A 20,384-nucleotide genomic window follows, 5' to 3' on the forward strand; every position below is an offset into this window, starting at 1 on the left:
GCACCCCTACCTTGCGAAGGCGTCGTGTGTGTTGGGTCAACAGCTGACGGCGGCGCGCAAGGAGGAGCTCTGGCAGCCAGTGACTGCCTTGCTGAATGCTGAGGGCCCGGCAGTGAAAACTGCAGCCCAATGGCGCGGCGTGTGGAAGAAAGATGTGTATAACGCCCGCCGTGATGCAGCCGCCTTGCACGCCGAAAGCAGGTAAGCACACTCGTTGACGGAGCTTTTGCGCACCATATTCTAACAAACGTGTTAATCACAGAGGAACCGGAGGAGGCAGCCTGCCCGGACCGCCAGGGCGCGTCCTCTCCCTAGTTGGAAGGGCGAGCGCCATCGGAGTCTGCCCGCCGTTCTACGAGCCCGACGAAGAGGTGAACATCAGCGCATGGGTTTCAATAGGTCAACGCCAAGTCGACGCGCTGTCGCGATTTATGGCAACACACACGCTTTGAATTTTTCAACTTTGCCCCGTGCGGTCCGTTTATGGAACGCACTACCAGATACCATTGCATGCCAATATAAACACACTGCATTTCGCAATCTGCTAAACGATCAATATGCCGTTTCAACCGTCTAAACACGTCATGTCTTTTGTAATTTTCTTGCATTTTTTCTACAAGTTAAAGAATTTCAGTGGTCCCAATTTCTTTACAATACTGACTACTGTATAACATGCAAAAATGTTTACAATGTTATTATGCTATTATGTTGTTGTTTACCATTTATTGTTATTGCTCTACATATTGTATTTGCTAATGTAATAATTTTCCATGTTCTGTGCGTACTCCTTTCATTATGCTGCAGTTTATTTCTTTCCCGATTCCATACTAATATGTTACCGTATTTCCCCATTTACACTATACCTTCTCGAAGGCCTGTAAGGTACATATAAATAAATAAATAAATATTTACAATGTTTGCAGATGACTGTATAGTATATAGGGTCATCAACAGCGAATCTGACCAACAAGCACTACAAGACGATTTGGATTTGATTGCCATGTGGTGTGAAAAATGGAAAATGTCACTGAATGAGAAAAAGAGTGTCCACGTCACCTTTACCTGGAAGAGCTCATACGACAGCAATCGTAACACTATAAATAATGCTACTCTTGAACAAGTGTCAGAATATAAATACTTAGATGTATTTTTTTCTGCTGATCTAAGGTGGAACAGACACGTTACTCATGTTACGAACAAGGCTGTCGGAGCATTAGATTTTTTGAAACGTAACTTTAGTAGCTTGCCACAGAAACTTAGGGAGCAACTGTATTTCACACATGTGCGCAGTACACTGGAGTATGCGTGTGTTTGCTGGGATCCATATGCTACAGAACTTGTAGATAAACTAGAAAAAGTGCAGAACAGGGCAGTTCGGTTTGTCCTTGGCAATTATGACAGGATGCTTAGCATGACAGAAAGCAAAAAAGCATTAAATTGGCATCTTCTTGAACACCGTCGCCGAAATCTCAGATTAAAATTTCTTCATAACATATACCACTCTAATACGGGGATAGCCAGGTAATTGTATTTTCAGCCGCCCACATATGTTTCTAAAAGGCGAGATCACAAATTAAAAATATGTGAGATTCCTTTTGACCCTCTATTGCATGAATTATGAAAGTCATTTTTTCAGCTTTCATTATTGATTGAATGAACAAACATGACTGTAATAATAAAGATAAAGCTTTGTGCCAAATATGGCACACCATGAAGATGGCTGAGCGCTCTTGCTGCCATGGGCGGAAAACAAAGCTTCACGGATGGTGGCCTTTTAATGTGATGTGGGGAATGAAATGAAACAGTTGTTTGCTGCGTTCAGGCACAGATGAATGTTTCACTTCTTCTATCTTACCAACGACTTGTTTGTGCAAGGTGGCCGCTTACATCTTTGTTTCTTCTCGTCAAATTCTGGCCAGTGGCTGACTTGGTCAGATCGGTCGTCTTTGGGTGGCATTGCGGCCGCTGGTCCCTGTGCTTTTTTGACTTGAACATGGAATTCGATGTCCTGACTAGAAGTCCTTCCTGGTCGCTAGTTGGGTAGGCACTTGTTATGCGAGGTTAGGCATTCTGCAATTTCTGCTTTTAATTGAGCCAGCGGTAGTACTTGTCTCCTCCTAAGCTGCTCCTGCACCCTCCTGTACAATACCCATGCTGTTAGTACCGATAAGTCTAGCATAGGCGTAAAAATTCGAAAGTGCCATTTCTTCGACATCTGATATGTATGCAGTAAAGTCCAAACAGAGAGTCCAGCAGGTCGACACCACCCATGTGCCTGTTATGGACCTTTACTACGCTGGGGCAATCAATTTCGCGAAACACCTTGGCGGAGGTAAACCAGAGATGAGTCTTTTGGACTGGATCTCTCCCACCAAACTCGACAGAAATGTCACGGCGCGGTTGTCGTATCAACGCACACACGATAACTCTACGTCATCTATCGCGCTTGTGAGTGCCTCTGAAGCACCACTTCCTTTACATTTCAGTTCCTTTTCACTTTTCAGGCGGCTGTTTGGTAGACAATTCGCCCTCACCGTACCGATCGTCAAAATTACATCTTGTGATAGAGTGACCTGCAGCTTCGGGCTATTGAACAGATGGCAGCACGTTACCATATGTTGTATTTCAAGTTCATACTGTGCCAAATATGGCACACACCGATTTCGGTTTCTCTGCTGTAGTTGCAGGCAAAATTGAGAAAACTAGTAACTGCCTTGAATTGGCGAGGAGAAAAAATATGCCAAAATAATTTTTCTACGTTTCTGCGGTCGAACTTTTCAGAGAAAAAAAAAACCAATTGCTCGTGTTTGCCCCCTCCGAGTTTCACGTCGCATCCCAAAATCTACTTCACCTCTGTTTTGCGTATCACTCAAGAGATGGCAGCACTTGGCCATAATAAGTGCGCATAACTACGAGATTTACTCTGACGGTATCACATTCTCAACTGGGAATCTTACACATGCGAAAAAGAATGGTAACCGGTATGTGCCAAATATGGGACGCCATGCAATAGAGGGTTAAAAGTGACGCTTTCCGCTACTCTTTCTATGTTCGTACTATAAGAGACTGGAATACTCTACCACCTGACACTGTCTGTATTTGTTCAAATGATGATTTCTTCCATGCTTTATGAGTGTAATTCTGAGTGTTCATTTATATGAGTTGTACCCTCCCTGCTGTAATGCCTGAATATCGAAGCAGGTACCCAATGAATAAAATGAATAAATAAAGAAATGTTTCATTGTCATGATTTTGTTTATATTGTTGCACCTTGTTAAGCAGCAATTACGAGCATTATGTGAAATCATGTGTGCAAGAAATGCAATGTTGAAGCAACTCTTGAGTTTAAACAAAGCAGTAGTAAGCATGAGTGTCTGCTATTTAACGAAATCCTGCTCCAATAAGTGCTTGACATGTCTCGTTTGTTGCTATACGTTTTAATATGTGCTATACAGATTGCTGACGACATTTCATTTGCTGTGTAACTCATGCTGCTCTTGCGTGTCACACATGAACAGACATCTTCAGCTTTGGAACAATGCATACTGCACAGTAAAATAGGCATTGCAAAGCAATATTCAACAATGCAAGATTGGTTGCCATTCACCTTGGAAATAACCTTTATTTAAAGAAAATTCCCTGGCGAGACAATATTCAAAAGCACAGTGAACAAAGCAAAGGAGTAACATAATGGCACATGGTTATTTGTCACTGCATGTGTATCTGTCATGCTCAACATAGACAAATCATGTGCTTTCCACTACTGCAGTATGCAGCATACTATGATTAGCCACATGTGAGCACACGCAATGTGTTATGTTGAAGTGCACGGCCTATTTACTTTTATGATAATAAAAATAAAACATGTTACACCAGCACATGTCTCCACCTCATTTGCCAGCGAATGCGCCGGCACACACTTTGCAGGTAGGCAATGCGCAAATTTCTGGGCAGCCGAAACACACCAACTATGGATTCACGCACCGCACGGCCTCTTTGAAACAAAGCTCGAGAAGGCTGTACAGGGTGCGCCTGCAGTGGCACCTGTACTTGAAGCGGCACTTGTGCCTGGGCTGGCTCCTGTGCGCTGTCGTCATGTGCACCGTCGTCACCTGGGTCGTCTGGCAGAGGCACGCCTGCTGCAAGGCAGAGGTTATGCAGCGCTGCACAAGCTGCAACAATAGTGGCTGCTTTCTGAGGCGAGTAGTGGAGCACCCGATACCTCTGCAGGCACCGGAAGCGGCTCTTGACGACTCCTATGCACCGCTCAACGGCATTTCGCATTGATGCGTGTGCCTCATTATAGCGCCCCTCTGCCGTGAGGCGATTTGGGTGACCAGGCACAGGAGTCATGATCCATGGCTCTAGCGGGTACCCAGAGTCCCCTGTAAAGTGTTGCACGTCAGTGAACGAACGTGGATACATTAAGGCACAATGCAAGAACACAGTTTACGCCAGGGCCCTTTTACAACAGCAGCGGGTCTTGGATTTATTGTTGCAATATCTATCGAACATTGACCTTCCCAGAAAGTTGTAAAGAAAGTTCGACTCATTTTAAAGAAAAGCCCAATTTCACCTGTTGTCTCGGCTGCAAATCTCATTCTCGGGTTAAGTTGGACATGTAATATTTATTTCATACTCGTGGTTTTCTGCTCCGCTCATCCCATTTGCTTCTCCCTAAATGTACATCCTCCACTAAAACTAATTAGCTCTTCTCTCTTCAGAAGTGTTATTTTATAAAACACTTCTAAGGTCTACTCTCGAATATGCTGCCAGTATCTGGGATCCTTACTCTACTTTTCGTACCTCTTCTCGTGAAGGTACCCGGACTCGAGCTAACCGTTTGATCCTTTATAATCACTCCAGCACCACATGTCGCTGCAACAAAAAAAATTGCAGACATTGTGACACAAAGAAAAATAGCGCAACTTGCACTATTCTACAATATATACTACACCGATCACTAACGTCGATGCCGAAAGTTTCACGCACACGCTTATTCCTTCGTTCCAAGGACAGTGACCAGGAACCAGCTACCCGAGTCCATTGTCACCAACCCTTTTCCATCATACTTGAAAACTGCCATTTCGACGTGTTCTGTAGAATTACACCCCTGCCTGTAACGCTCCACGTGGCATTCAGTGTATTGAAATTAATAAGTAAATAAACAGAATAACATGTCAGCTGTTGTATACATGCTGGTAAAAATATCTGCCTTCTAAGAGAGACATGTTTCTCTCGATAGTCGCTGCAGGTTCATTAGGTACTGCTACATTCACAACACATTTCTAGCAAATCACGCTTTCTTAAAGCTTGCTAGGATGCAAAACTATTTGACTGTGTATGTTTTACATGTGGAAGAAGCACTGCTACTTTAGGTGCACTTACCAAGCAAGACTTCTCCATGAAGTAACAGGCCACGAGTGAGGCGGCGGCGAAATGCAGAATGCCTCCAAACGAAATAATCGTGGCACGATCCCGGAAACCGTGGGTCAATTGCCAGGATATTCAGCTTTGCATCACACACCTCGTAAGAGAAAGCAAAGAGAAGGAGTCAATGCCACTGCAACAAATATCTGGCACAAACTTTTGCTTACAACACTACTTGCCAATCAGTTACTGTTCAGTCAGCCAACACAATTACAGAAAAGGAGATATCAACATACGCAGTAGGCAGTTGAACTAATCATCAGCATGATAACAATGTTATCTACAAATGCAATGTTGGCATGTGTACATGTGCTCATGTATGGCGTGCGGTCACAACACAATGTGCAAAATAATTCCTTTGGTTTCTTCCGTCCATATTGAACAAGATTCTGCTAGAGAGTGCCACCTGTGTTTTTTTCTTGTTCTTCCAGACAAAGTGCCTATTACAAGCGAAAGAACGCGGAAGTGGCAGCATGTGCCGTATTAACAGCTAGAGCAAATGGGTGTCCACACATTCTCATTCTCCCTCACACCATTTTCATTGATGGGATGCTCCTTTTCACGTTTACAGTCTGTTGGCCACAATGCTTTAGTTTTACGTCGAATAAGAATCACAAGGGCTCGTCTTCTGTTAGGATCGCTCGCAGACGAAGACTCCCTTCACTGCTACGGCGTCTATTCCGGTTTAAGTCGCGCGTAATGTGTTTACATTGTAGCATCGAAAAGGCTATTCAACTGTGATTAGAGAGCACTGAAAAAGTGCGGCCGGGTTCTATTGCCAAGATCAAAGTCGTCATTACACATACAACACAAACGCTACTTTCTCGAATAGGAACGCAAGTATTACCGGCAATTGATGAAAAATAACGAAACGAAGTTTTTTACAACGTGCACTCGCGCAATCACATATCGAAAATATTTGTCAATGAACAATACTCACGACCATGCAGTTGAGGGCGTAATACCCTTTACGGCTCCAGTACGATTCCGTTTCGCCGGGGCCGAGCTTCTTAGGGCGAACGATGGCTATCAGACTCCCGTCCACACATCCTAGAACTCCTGGAATTTTTCCACGGCTAAGAAAGCCTTCCTTGACGGCGGCTTTCTGTTGCGCCGTGGATGGGAATCTAACCCATCCTTTTTCTTTGCCCACAACCGTAATGGCCTTGGCGACGGCTGTAATGATCCGGCTGATCGAAGGCTGCGACAGTGCAATCGCTTCTTCATTCCCGACGCACTGTTGAAAGCTCCCGGTGGCAAAAAACCGCAGCGCGCACAGCACTTTCATCGTAATGTCGACACCACGAAATCTTTGAGGTCCGAGATGTCCTTCCAGCTCATCGCAAAGACGTCACACTATGTCTTTGGAGAGCCTAAAATGCCTTCGAAACTCTTCTTCGGCCATGCCTAACGCGTCGCGTCGTTGCCTCTCGTCGCGTCGTTGTCTTTCGGCACTCCCCAGAAACACAACCAAAGGAGCCGCCATTGCCGTCTCTGTCTCGTCTCGTCTAGGTGCCGGCTCGTCAGCTGGCGCGAGGTTAGCCGGCAGCCACGGTTGCCCTAGCAACCCTCGACATCATGCTCGCCCCCGCGCGCGACCCTCGAGAGAACCACTTCTCCGCGGTTCCTCTCCTAGCAGGGAACCGGTTCCTTCCCAGAAGATTGGCAACCTGTGTGACGTCATCAAAATTTGTCGTCCCGCCCACCAGGGATGACGACAACGAAACGCCGACCAATGGCAACAGCCCAAAGGAACCGGTTCCCAAAGGAACCGCTACAGAATACGGCCCCTGGACGCGCTTGGCGGGGAGGCGTATCGGCGGCGCTGAACGGGCCAAAATGTCTGCTGCTTGGAACGAAGCCCCGGCGTCCGTTGCATCCGCGCCGGCTATACCGCGCGCCGTAGGCGAAACGTAACAGCGCGTAGTTTGGCAAGTTTGGCATAGAGTCACTGGAAAAAGTTTGGCACGCGCTCCCGTGGTCCGTACAATTTTGCTCACGGGTGCACAGCGGTGCAGCCGTTCTCACTACTTCTGAGAAAGATCAGTGAGGAAATGGGTACTCCACTACTTGTACATCACGTAATGAATCCAGCGTAGCTGCTTTCGTCGTCATGCACCAGATGCACTCATTCAAATGCACTTTGTAGAACTGGAGTTGAAGCACTCTTTCCCTGAATTTTACACGGACACATCGCGGTAACATGCTGGTGTACCTCATGCGCCTGTCGGTCGATTATTCTTGGAATCTGATGTACTCCACACCCAAACAAAGCACCTCTACAGCAGAAGCGTATGCGGTACTAGCGGCGGTGAAACAAATTGACAAACTTCAAGAGACAGTACAATTTACTGACTCTTTAAGCGGCGTTAAAGCTTTAACGTTGCTGAAAAAACATAAATACCGTGTAATCAAGAACCTATACTCATTAATTTGCTGTTTTAATGCATCTAAACAGCAAGTCGTATTATGCTGGGTTCGTCTGCATAGAGGGTATTTGCCACGTCTACAGCAACGAACGCTGGCGCCTTTTCGGTAGCTATCCCCATCAGATTTGACGTTTTACCTGCCGAAGAAACTGACGAGCCATTGAGAAAGTACGTGGGACAGCGAAACACTTAACTTTAACTCCACGTAATTAAGCCCAACCTAGAAAAATTGCGGCCTGTAACGTATTTACGACGAACTCAGACGATGTTCAGCCGTCTTAGAATAGGCCACACGCATGCCACAGTCTCACCTGTTGGCTCGTAATGACCTGCCTAACTTGAGTAAATGTGGCGAACTGCTGACTGTACTTCATGTGCTAATAGGGTGCAAGGAATTAGAACCCGATAAAAAAAACTACTTCAGCGTATTGAGAACACGTTCCCCTCCACCCAGCATTGTTTCTTGTCATGGAACCGTTTTAGAGCGCAGCTCTTAGCCCAAAATTCTAAAACATTCGTCGCCTTATCAAGTGATCTTCATTGATTATAGAACGCCCTACAACAATTCTGAAAGCTTTCTAATTGAGGCGCGATCAATGAAGAGTTCCTTGGTGCTTCATCTACAAAAGACAGCGCGCACAGTAGCTTCGTTTCTCATTTCCTCGCTCCTGTCCCTGAACGAGATCTCGCCCACAATGCTTGCCCACATGATGCCTGCCTGCGCAAGCGCATTGTCGCCTACTGTTGACGCCAGCAGGAGAGGGCGCGAAGTACGTGCTCGAACGAATATGGCGGCTTCGAATAGGTCGCCGGCGGACGGCAGCACGGAAGGCTTCGTTAGATTTTGAAACCGCGCCTGCGATTTTCGTAAATGTGTATTCATACTCCCCAAGAGGGAGCCTCGCAGGGGCGTCTGCGTGAGCAGGCTTTCGGTGTTGCGACACCACGTATCCCAGCAGACGAGAGTTGGACCGTTCCGCTTGTAACCATGCGCGGCTTATCCTTGTCCGTGGAAAAGGGGATCGTAGGGATTTAGCCGATGCGGAGTGTGGACCTTATGGCTCCTCGGCGGAGGCAACACACCTCTTACACTTCCGCTTCACGCAGACGACACCCTCGGACTGACCCACCCGGGGCCAATCGGTAGGTGCTTTTTCGTGTCTTCATCTCCACTTTTTCTCTTACTTTCAATCTTTCCTGTCTGGTCTTTACTTCATTTAACTTCCAATTTTCTAAGCAGCAAGGGTTAATCGCGTATGACGTAACCAATCTAGGTTATATCAATTCATAGCAGTAGTACGGAGTGCTTCTTTTACACGTTCTGCGACGTGCCCTTCTTGGGCTCCCTGGTGATTGGCTGGCTTATTGCCGAAGCAAGAAAGCATACATGGCAAGTTCATTCCTGCTACATTCCATCTACAAGGTAACCCCCAGAATTGGGGGCGCACCGAAGTTGAATGTCTTCGCCACCAAAGACACAGAATTTCCGGCGCTACCACGTAGTACGCAGTGATAAACAAGAGACCACCTTGAGCATGATCTCACCGTTTATAGTTTATAAATGTGTGATGAAAACTATAGGCCCAGGGTACAAGGCTACGAAGCTGGCCAGCGGTGACCTCCTCTTGGAGCTCCGCTATAAAAAGCAGTATGAAAAGCTACCTAGTTTAGTTTCTTTTGGACAAATACCAGTTACAGTCACCCCTCACCGTACCCTGAACACCATGTTGTTTACCTAAGATATATAAGCCGGGCGTCCCCTGCGGCCACTTGTCGATTTCACCAGGTCTCCGCTGCACAGACTTTCGGGCTACCAGCACCAAGCGCCGAGTGCGCAAGTAGGCAACATCCAGAACCATATTCCGAACTCGTCAGCGTTTGACGACAGTGTGTGCAGCATCAAACTCAACCATGATGACATAATGCTTTCGTTGGACATCACCTGGTTGTTGACGAGCGTTCCTGTCAACTTGGTCGTAGACACTTGCAAGGAAACCTTGTCTGACGACTCCTCACTCGCAAACAGTACGTGCGAGGTATGTCAGCTCCTTCAATTCTGTTTGAGCAACACATCACCTATAGTTGAATTATTTACAATCAGAAGCAAGGGACTGTCATGGGTGCGTCAATATCGGTGACAACTGCAAATCTCGTGTTGGAGACACTAGAAAGTTCTTGTTGACTTCGTGCGCACAGTGAAAGCCTTAGTAAGCTACGTGAACGATTGCATTTGTGTTCTGTGCAAGGATGACGTCAACGAGTTTTTGCAACGTCTCAACGCTGTGGGACCAGCCATACAATTTACCATCGAGCTATAAGCAGAAAGTGAACTGCCCTACCTCGACGTGCTAATTTGCCGTTCTGACGGCAGCCTATCATTTTCCTTTTACCGGAATACGACACATACGGGTCGCTATCTTCGCATCGTGCAAATCGGTCGCCCAATGAAACGTCGGTAACATCGTCCTTCGTGACCCGTGCGACATTAATGTGCTCCAGTCAAGAAACAAGCAACAGGAGCTACAACCCATGCACCGGGAACTATTTGCGAGCAGGTATCCTGCTGCATTAATCGCGAACGATGAAAAGCGTGTGTTGAACAACAAGCCCAAAGAAAAGAGAGTTTTCCGGAAGGACGTGAGCATCCCGTACGTGCGCTGCATGTAAGCGAAGCGTTGTCTGGCATCTTTTCAAAGCTGACTTGCGTTTTGCGCATGTGCAGGCTTACAAGCTACAGAACCAAGCCTTTAACATGAAAGACACGTAGCAGACGACAAATTCCCTGTGGTGTGGTGGTACACAGAATACCTTGCAATGACTGCACCTTCGTCTATATCGGCGAAACTGGAAATTTCGCAAGGCGACTGAACGAAAATAAAGGCGATGTCGAGAAAAATCGTCACGTGTCGAACGCACTGACGGAACACGTGCACAAGTGCAATCACACCATAAAATGGGACAATGCTTCAATCATCGGGAAAGAAAAGAATGGGACCACGAGGCTGCTCCTCGAATCTTTGCGTATACAAGCGAGAGAAAACACTATCAAAACCAACGCTACCCTGCCCAAAGTTTGTCTTCCCTCCCTACGTCACGTGATACGCAAAAAACTGACCATCGCGCCTAATCCGTAGCATTGTGAGCAAGGAGCCCGTACGGGTTCCAAAACGTCTAATATTCTTGACTTGGTCAGTGATCGTAATTCTTTTTTGACAAATATTGCGTTTTATAATGAATGTAACTGTGTGCAGGCACAGAATCAATATTGCTGCACTTAGGAAATTCTTGTAAACATGAATATATTCTACGTACCATTTTGGAACTTCAGTCTGGAAAGCGTTAAAAAAGGACGAGACCAGTAAAGTTGGGTTTATACCAGATGCTTCGTTTATAAAGATTGTGCTGTCGCACTGGACCATGCATGCGTTCTTTAGGTACTGGAAATGCTGAAGATGGTCACGCTTCTGCAGTTGCATATGTACGGTCATTCGTTCTCTCCACGTGTGTTCTATGATATTAACTGCATGATGACCACATTGAACAGACAAGGCTACTTTAATAGAAAATTATTTGATTGGAGAACTTAAGTGTGCCTAGCATGTGTGCTGCTAAATGTTTTGAGCATCTCTGAAAGGCACAGTATATGGCAAGATTTGTGTTGCGATTACAGAAGAGTGTGTTGAAGTATCATATTGTTATATTGTAGCTCCGTGCAAGCAGTCCAAGGCGTCATCGATGCGTGGTAGTGGGTAGGCGTCTTTTCGCTTGACTTTGTTTAAGTGGCGATAATCGGTGCAAGAACGCCAGATACCATCTTTTTTTCCACGAGGACGACAGGCGAAGCCCAAGGGTTGCCTGATGGTTCGATGACCCCTTTCCGGAGCATTTTGTCCACTTTTGACTGGATGACTCGACGTTCAGCATGCGATACATGATAGGGACGCCAACAAATAGGATTCGTGTATTCAGTGTTTATACGGTGGTGAACAACAGATGTTTGGACTAAAGGCCTGTCGCCGAAATCAAAGGTGTCACCGTACGATTCGAGCAGGAGACATATGTCCGTGGCCTGTGCAGAGGTGAGGTCAGGTGCAATCATTTTCGCGTAGTCATCCGTTAAGGAAGCAGAGCTGTGAGCTGCAATTGGCGCTAATAAACCACCCTCGGCATTAAGAATCGCAATGTAAGATTCGAAACTACTACCGTATTTACTCGATTCTAACCACCCCCTTTTTTTCATGATCGCGATGCCCAAAGTGAAGGGGGGTGCTTAGATTCGAACAATCTAGAACGACCCCCCCCCCCCCCCTCCCTCTTTTCGCTGCGACATCATGACCAGATTGGTGCGAGAAATAACATTTTATTTTGCAAGCATCCAAAAGAAAGATCGCTGAAATCAGTGAACCCACCGCTTGTGTCGGATGCTCAGCCACTATCACTGCCGCTTACGAGTCCGCGCGGCTCTGCAGTCCGGCTGTGCGGCAAGATCGCGCCGCCGACGCCATTCCACCTCAGGCCTCCGACGGCTCCGGCTCGACGACAGAGCGAGCAAGCGCGCTTGGCAGCCTTGGCTGCGCGCTCTTCCTAAAATATAGGGGGGTGCTTAGATTTGCATGCAAACATTTTTTCCTAATTCTTTCGCGAAAATAAAGGGGGGTGCTTAGAATCGCGAAAATACGGTAGAAACGCTGGCCAAGAACATAGCGGCTGTAAGCAGTTGAGGACACAGGCTGAAATTCAGAAGTGCTAGAACGACGCCGTTATTAGTAACCGCGCCCAGTGTCTGCAGAACAGCGACGTGCCGGCTCAAAAGCACGTCGACGATGAGGCGAAGCACATATTCACCGTCAGGAATCTGTGGCTGGGCGGTCAAAGTGACGTAAGTAACTGCCTCAGTGAGGGACGCGCATCGTGAAGCTTGCACACGTACGGTGGGGCGGTGATCGGAGCATCGGCGAGTTGAGGTAGTTCCAAGTGAAGAACGCCGGTTACGCAGTCTATGAGAGCAGAATGATTGGATAAAAAGTTCAATCCAAGGATAACGTCGTGAGGGCAGTTGTCGATCACAGACAGAAGTAGGGCGGCCGACTATACTTAAAGGCGCAGTATACGTTCTAAGAACAACCAGCACGCCGCCGTCGGCCGCACGGTGAACGTAGGCTAGCACTCATCACAGAAACGTGGGCTCCAGTGTCGACGAGTGCTTGGACAGGTACGCCGTCTATTTTAACGTCAATAACACTACTCTTTGTGCGCACACACAGAGGATTTGCTGTAGTAGTAGCAGTAGTAGGCGATGCAGCACCACCTCCGAAGACTGCATTTCTTAGTTTTCCAAAAGGGTGCGGCCAAAAGCCACAGGGGACGAAAGGCGACGTGGCTGCGGTGAACGGGAAGATGGGCGAAGTGTTTGCGGTGAACGAGACTGGTGCCCGCATGGCGATGGTGAGCGACTGTACCATGTGTTCCTAGCAGAGTTGTCGGCGCCGTTAGACTTGGCGGTGGCCGAAACATTGCGAGCATTTCCATCAAAGCGGCTCAGGGCGGTCGGCGTGTGAGGTGTTGAGGGCCACATGTTGCGACAGTATCGGGCAATATGAACAGTGCGGCGACAGGTGAAATATATTGGCTGGTCGTCCGCGATTCTCCACTCTTTCGGGTTACGATAACGCGCAGAGGAGCGTCGGTCGGGATGGCGCGAAAATACTATAGAACGGCGTTCATTGGCTCTGGGGCTGGCGACAGCACAGACAGAATGTAAGCCAATGTTTTCAAGTTCCTGGCGAACGGTGCCTTCTACGAGGGGAACTGAAATAGTATCATCAGGGATACGCGAACAGAAAGCTGCGGGCGTCATCGCACCCAGTTCACCTCGAACGATTCGCAGCACGTCCTCTGATGGCGACGCATGCTGCTGTGCGGGGTGAATTTCACACGTCGACGTTGCGGCGGTATTGGGAAGCCTGGCGAATGGCTGCAAGACGCGTCGGCTTTTGGCCTGCTCCAATTGTCGGCGCTCTGACGACAACATCAACTGTCGAGCAGCTTTTGCACTTGTGAAGATTAAAGGCGTCGTCAGCAATGCCCTTAAGCAGGTGGCCGACGTTCTGAGCTTCTATCATGTCGTGATCGTCTTTACGACAAAGCGCCAGCACGTCCTCGATGTACGAGACATAAGACCCCGTGGGGGATTAGGCACGGGAGGCCAGTTCCTGCTTTGCGTAAATTTTCGGCCAGCTGGTTTGCCAAACAACTCTGTCACTTCTCTTTGCATTGGTCCCTGCTGATTAGCTCCTCTTAGTAGTTTTTGTACCACACGTTTGTCGTACCTCTTAGGTAGGACAACAGGTTATCTGCCAATCTTCTATCTGTTGCTGCCTATCTGTTGATTCCACTCACGTGCTTTTGATCGCCATCCACTCTTTAACTTCGGCGCCATCGGTCCCGCAGAAAGTTTCAGGATGCTTGGGTTGCACAACCACTACCTTCACTTCACTTTTACTTTCTTAAAGATCCCTCACTTGGGTTATTATATAAGGGGTAGGGTTTAGTAGATGCCGTCAGGGAACGGGCCGTCGAGAGCGGAGGGCAGAACGACGGTCTCGATTACATCGCGATATGCAGCAGCTTTGAATTTGCCCTCTAGGCGAACCAGTGGTGCAAAGCCCTCCTTGGACAGCGCACCCCACACGCTGACGGAGCAGCAGCGGCTGCTTGCCGCACGCTGTACGTTCCTGGGTTCAAATGTGAAGAAGGAATGTAAACCGGCGTAAGATGACTTGCGGTAATAACAATGCCCTTTAAATATACCAAATCATATTGAAAATATCAAAGTAATGGCTCCTTTTCGAATCGCAATAGTAAAATGTAATGTGCATTGAACTATAGCAACCACGCAAAAAACGAGAGAGCCGACATGATTAATTGGGGTGAATGTCAAATGTGCTGTTGTCAATTCTCCAAATTCGCTGACGTTGGTATCAGTGGGTGGAAAACGTCGATTCGTCGGAGAACATCACGTAGCACCAGTCTTCCGCAGTCCATGTTACGTAGCCTTGGGCAAACACAAGTCTTCCGTGCTTATTGGCTTCTGCAAGCGCAGGCTTTCGTGGTGAAACACGGCTTCGCAGGCCAGCTTCGTGCAGTCGACTTCTGATTGTTGATGTACTCGCGGAGAGGTTCAAGCTGTCTTTGATCTGTCGAGATGTAAGGAACGGAGTGTCTTCTGCTCCTTGTATGACAAGTAAGTCCTCACTGTCCGTCACCCGGTGCCTGTGTCCACGGGGAAGGTTCCAGAGGCGTCCATCATCACGGAATGCTTGGCAAATTCCATTAACTGTAGGCAAAGAGCGTAATCCTGGCAATTTCTCACTGATCCACTTGGTGCCGGCAAAGCACAACAATTCGCCGGACGAAACGCTCGGTATTTTCAGTTCAAGTGACAATCTTCCTGGTAGATCTGCGTATTCCGCAAACCTTGGATAACTCCAGAACTGCGCCGAAAAATCAACGAGAAAAATATGCTTTACCATCAGTTTATTAAAACAAAAGATCCTGATACCTTAAAGCAATTTAAGGCGTGCCGAAATAAATTAAACAAAGAGGTTAAAAAATGCAGATCTAGTTACATTTACTCTGAATTCCACAGTTTCCTAAAGAAAAGTGACCTCGTATGGAAAAAGTTGATTTTCACAATTTTATGCCCGTTAGAAATAATTCATCTGCTTTTCTAAGCCCTGTAACAGAGGATCAAGTTACATCAGTTTTTTCTTCTTTAAATAATAGTTCAAGTTGCGACGCTGAAGGAATTCAGACACGTCCGGTGAAATATGTGTTGGATGTCTTATGTCCATATTTAACCCATATTTTTAACCTTTGCCTAACAAGTGCATGCTTTCCAAAGCGAATGCAAATCGCTAAAGTAACTATGGTCTTCAAAAAGGGTGATCCTAATGATATGAATAATTACCGACCCATCTCTGCCTTACCCATATTTTCCAAACGCTTGGAGAAGCTTATCCATTATCAGCTTTGCTCGTTCTTTGATTTACACAAACTTATTTCAGATGCTCAATGTGGATTTAGGAAGAACAAATCGACCGAATTAGCTTTGCTGGAACAGAAGGAATTTATTTTGTCCGAATTCGGAAAAAAGGAACTTTGTACTAGGTATTTATGTCGACTTTTCTAAAGCATTTGATTGTATTCATCACTTAACTTCGCTGAAGAAACTGGAAATTTATGGAATCCGAGGTCATTTGCTTGAACTTATTAAATCATATCTCACTTTTCGACAGCAGTTCGTTCAAATCGAAACCTATCGTTCTGATTTAAAATCCATAGTTAAAGGTGTTCCTCAGGGCAGCATTCTTGGTCCGCTTCTCTAACATTTACATCAATGATCTCACTAACCTCTCTACTAAACCTAAATATGTTTTGTATGCTGACGACGCTAGTATATTTCTATCTGCTCCAGACTGTCATATCTTACACAATGACGCGAATCCTCTCCTTACTAAGCTTAAAACGTGGTCAGTAGTAAACCATCTGAACATAAACGTTAATAAGACGAAAGCTGTAATATTTATACCTAAATCGAGGCAGCTAAATTCTCATATAAGCTTAAGTTATGGTGGCGCACCAATAGAAATCACAAATAATATTAAAATTCTGGGTGTTACATTTTCTCAGAACATGCTATGGGATAGTCACATTGATGCTGTTCTAAGTTAGCTCGAGCAGTCGGCATTATTTCCCATTACAGATCATATCTCCCGTATCAAGTAAAGATCCTGCTTTATAATTCCCTATTTTACTCTCATCTTAATTACTGTTTCTTGGTTTGGGGCACAACCACGTATACAAATTTGCAAAGGATCTTTATACTTCAAAAAAAAAAAAAAGCTTATCAGAGTACTTTTTAATCTACCATACAACAGTCACTCGCAAGGTCTTTTCTCCAAAGCATGCATAATACCAGTATTCAATCTTTACAATTGTAAGCTAGCACTTGCATTCCAGCGCGAACTAAAAAATCATCTTAAATATCTGCATGAGTTCTCATTACTGAAAAAGAGCACTGTGTTTTACACTACCCGTCATAAAGAGGAGTGAATTGTACTAACTCCTAGAACCAATTACACAATGGAAAAATTATCCTTCACACTTCCAACTCTATTAAACAACTGCAAAAAATCCGGGACTGACCTACTTAAAATATCTAAACGTGAATTACGACAGATTCACTGCACACATTCCTAGTAACTCCACCTGTATTCCTATAATGTGTATACTTAATACTGTGTTTATTGTACAGCTTTATACCCTCTGCACTTATTGTATTGATTGTTGTTCTATTTTCTTTGTTTCTATTTCATTTATGAAATGATCCTGTTATTTTTGGCTCTGCTAAATTGCGAAGAGATTATATGCATACTTGTGTGTGTCTTTCCCTGCTTTGCTGTTGTTACCCTGTAGAAGGGGGCTGTGGGCCTTTGTCAAGCTGCCGTTTACGAGCAGCTTTTACCCACAACCTCCTCCATCATCCCGATGGAAATAAAGATTATTATTATTATTGTCTTAAGGGTGGATATAAAGCTGTGCTGATCAATATGAACAGGCGAATCAGAAACAGCTATCGGCGGATGTCATCAACCACAACCCGGTGATATTTATTCATCATTTGTCTCGTGCACAGACACGGATAACGCTGTGACGCTGTGGTAAAGGCGAAGCGTGGAAGGTTTCAGAGTGAAACCACAGATAAACACACCTACGTAAAGAGCGGACTTTCGAGCCTTTTCCTGGCCCATCAAGTAAAGGTCTGACCACCCGCCAGGCAGCATAGCGATTTGCACTTCCACTTTACCTCAAATGTAGACAGCTTATCATACGTCTACGAGTTACGCCCATTCCACCGCGCTTTCCCACGTGGCGTCTCGCTCGTGCGGTAAGGTGTTTCCCTTTCCCTGCAGAAATAGTTTAGCTGTTTCTTGCGTTAAGAACATTGTTAGCAAGTTCTTTGTTAGGCTGGGTGAGCATATCTTGCTCGTGTAGCATGGAATATGAGCCGTCGCGCCTGTTTACCGTGCAGCCACCCGTTTGTTTTTGCACCCATATTTTCCAAAAGAGCATGTACATTAATTCCAACGCGTAATTTCTCAAAAGTCATTCGCAAGACCTTCGGTTTAAAGCACACAACTTGTTACACGTGGCTCACCCATATCATCCCACAAACGTTTCATTTGGCGCGGCTCGACCAATGTAATGCGCATTTGGGATCGTGTTGCGAATGTTGCTTAACTCACAGCAAATGCACGCTGCATGCACCTGGCCCGGTTCGCAAGTGCCCCTTTTACTTGACGCGTTGCTTCACATGGTTAAAACATTCTTCTTGCAGTTTGTCGCTTTATCAAGTGTGTGATCGGGTATTTCTCTTGTCCAATTCCCTGTGTGAACATGAAAAAAATTTACTGTTTTTTCATAGAACCACTGCTTCCTGTTGTGTGCAACTGAGAAAACCGGCTCAGAAACGGCAAAAGTATTGCAATAAGAAGATCCCTGATCGCATTACTTTTCCAATCTACATGAGTCGATTCAGCCTTGCTGGTTCTTCCAGAAGCTAGGCGGCTTTTCCAGTAAAAAGTTTGCGATCCTTTACTACACGCCGTCCATATGTACGGCATGCCTAAGAACAAAATATTAATTATATTGTGACAATTGAAGTAAAAAAAATATCTTATTCAAGGAGGCACGCAGGCGTGTGTCATGCATGCCGAAGAAAAGCTTTGCCGAGGTCACGCGCCAGGGGGATCGCCACAACTGTACTCGGCGCCTGTCCGGGCCACACACAGTGAGGCGGTGGTCACGCTGTCCGCCCCATTGGTAGCTGCAGCTAGCGCTGCTCCGCCAAGTGAGAAGGGGCCGTCGACCTCCAGGCTGGTCGCCTCAAATGTTTCATCCCACGACATTAGGCCTCCCCCGCGAAGAAACTCCTTTCAATAGCGGGTGTCCAGCACCCCCCAAGAGGCGATGGACACGACTCCCGTGCAAGCGCCGCAGCTAGCACCTGAGGAACGGAATCCCACGGCCGCTACAGAAAAGGCAAAACTTGCATCACGGCGCCCTGAGAGGGCTCTGTGAGCTCACTCCTCTCTTAAACACACAGCACGTGGAACGTGGATATACAAATTCTGCACTGGACTGTCAGAGGTCTGTACCACAATTTCGATGACATTAAAGAACTTCTACAACACTATAATCCCATAGTTCTCGGTGTTCAGGAGACAGCAAAAGCCAACGGAAATTTCCTCCGGCAATATGCGATCGTCCACAATGATCGTGATGATGCTAATGCTACGTCTGGCTCCGTAGCAATAACCGTTGACAAGTCAGTAGCTTGTCGGCATTTAGTCCTTCAGATGCCTCTCGAGGCAGTATCGATTCGAGCAATTCTATTGAATAAATTTGTTACTGTCTGCTCTATTTACACTCCACCGGATCAGCACCTCAGCAAGACAGAACTCGACAGCCCAATTAATTATCTCCCTGAACCCTACGTTGTAGTTGCCATTTCAATGCCCACAAAAGTGTTTCAGGAGACTTCCGGTGTGACTCTAGGGGTCAGTTCATAGAAACATTTCTAGTGACGTCTACTGCTTGCGTGTTTAGCCCGAAAGAGCCAACTTAGTACAACTTATATTACAATTCCTATTCTTCGATGCGCTTAACGATTGGCTCTCCGACTCTTACCTGCACCTACAGTGGAGTGTCATCAAGAATCTTTTTCAAAGTGACACCTTCCCTCTGACACTAAAATTGGTAAACCAAGAAACCTGTCCTCCGCTTCGTACTAGATGGAAACTACCAGCGGCAGATTGGGCGTGCTTTAAAGAGTCGACATATGTATCGCCAGACATTTCAGTGATTTTAACATAGACGCAGCCACAGCGCGTTTCTTTTATTTTATTGTCGACGCAACAGAGAAATGTATTGCTTAAACGAAGGGCAGCTGAACACCTAGAAAGCCTTCCCGCCCTTTGCGCACTTTATTGCTGTATTCTTGTAACCTAACGTTAAGACATCTACCTGTCTGTCCTGTATAAGACCTACCGCATTTCAGAGGTATCTTATACGCAACACGTTTCAGACAAACTGTATACTTCTTTCTGTGATTAATACTGGGAATACTACGTTTCTTTGCAGCAGGATTGGTTCTGACACAAAGCTGGGCAAGTCTTTTTGGAGCAGAGAAAACAACGTCGATACCTGCTCTTTGGCCTATTTTTTTAAGTTTGTGGGATATTCCATGAACGTAAGGAATAACGGCCGTTTTGTTTCTTCGTCCATGTACCTGAGGCTCAAAGCTGTGAGGATCGGTGCTAAAATTATTACGCAGGTTCTCCGAGACTGAGACAAGAAGGTTGCTTGGGTACCCTGCCGCCCTCAACCGAGCTATCTGCGAACTGAAACTAGGTTCTATCAAATAACATGATTTCGTTAGTGCATTATGCAAGCAAGCCTGAA

The 20,384-nt window shown here is 46.1% G+C and overlaps 1 protein-coding gene and 1 long non-coding RNA gene across 2 annotated transcripts in view; both read right to left on the reverse strand.

Moving 5' to 3' along the window:
- LOC140216010 (uncharacterized) overlaps nt 1-20,384 on the reverse strand; it is a 302,742-nt gene that overhangs the window by 267,409 nt on the left and 14,949 nt on the right. The gene's annotated exons all lie outside the window — the stretch shown is intronic.
- On the reverse strand, nt 3,603-6,847 carry LOC140216215 (putative nuclease HARBI1). The gene is made up of 3 exons (XM_072286620.1): nt 6,371-6,847; nt 5,389-5,527; nt 3,603-4,385 (listed from the first exon to the last, which is right to left on the reverse strand). Exons 1-3 carry the CDS (start codon nt 6,716-6,718, stop codon nt 3,868-3,870), a joined length of 1,005 nt encoding a protein of 334 aa, XP_072142721.1. The 5' UTR covers nt 6,719-6,847; the 3' UTR covers nt 3,603-3,867.

This window comes from Dermacentor andersoni, chromosome 2 (assembly GCF_023375885.2).
Source record: "Dermacentor andersoni chromosome 2, qqDerAnde1_hic_scaffold, whole genome shotgun sequence".
Taxonomy (NCBI): Eukaryota; Metazoa; Arthropoda; class Arachnida; order Ixodida; family Ixodidae; genus Dermacentor; species Dermacentor andersoni.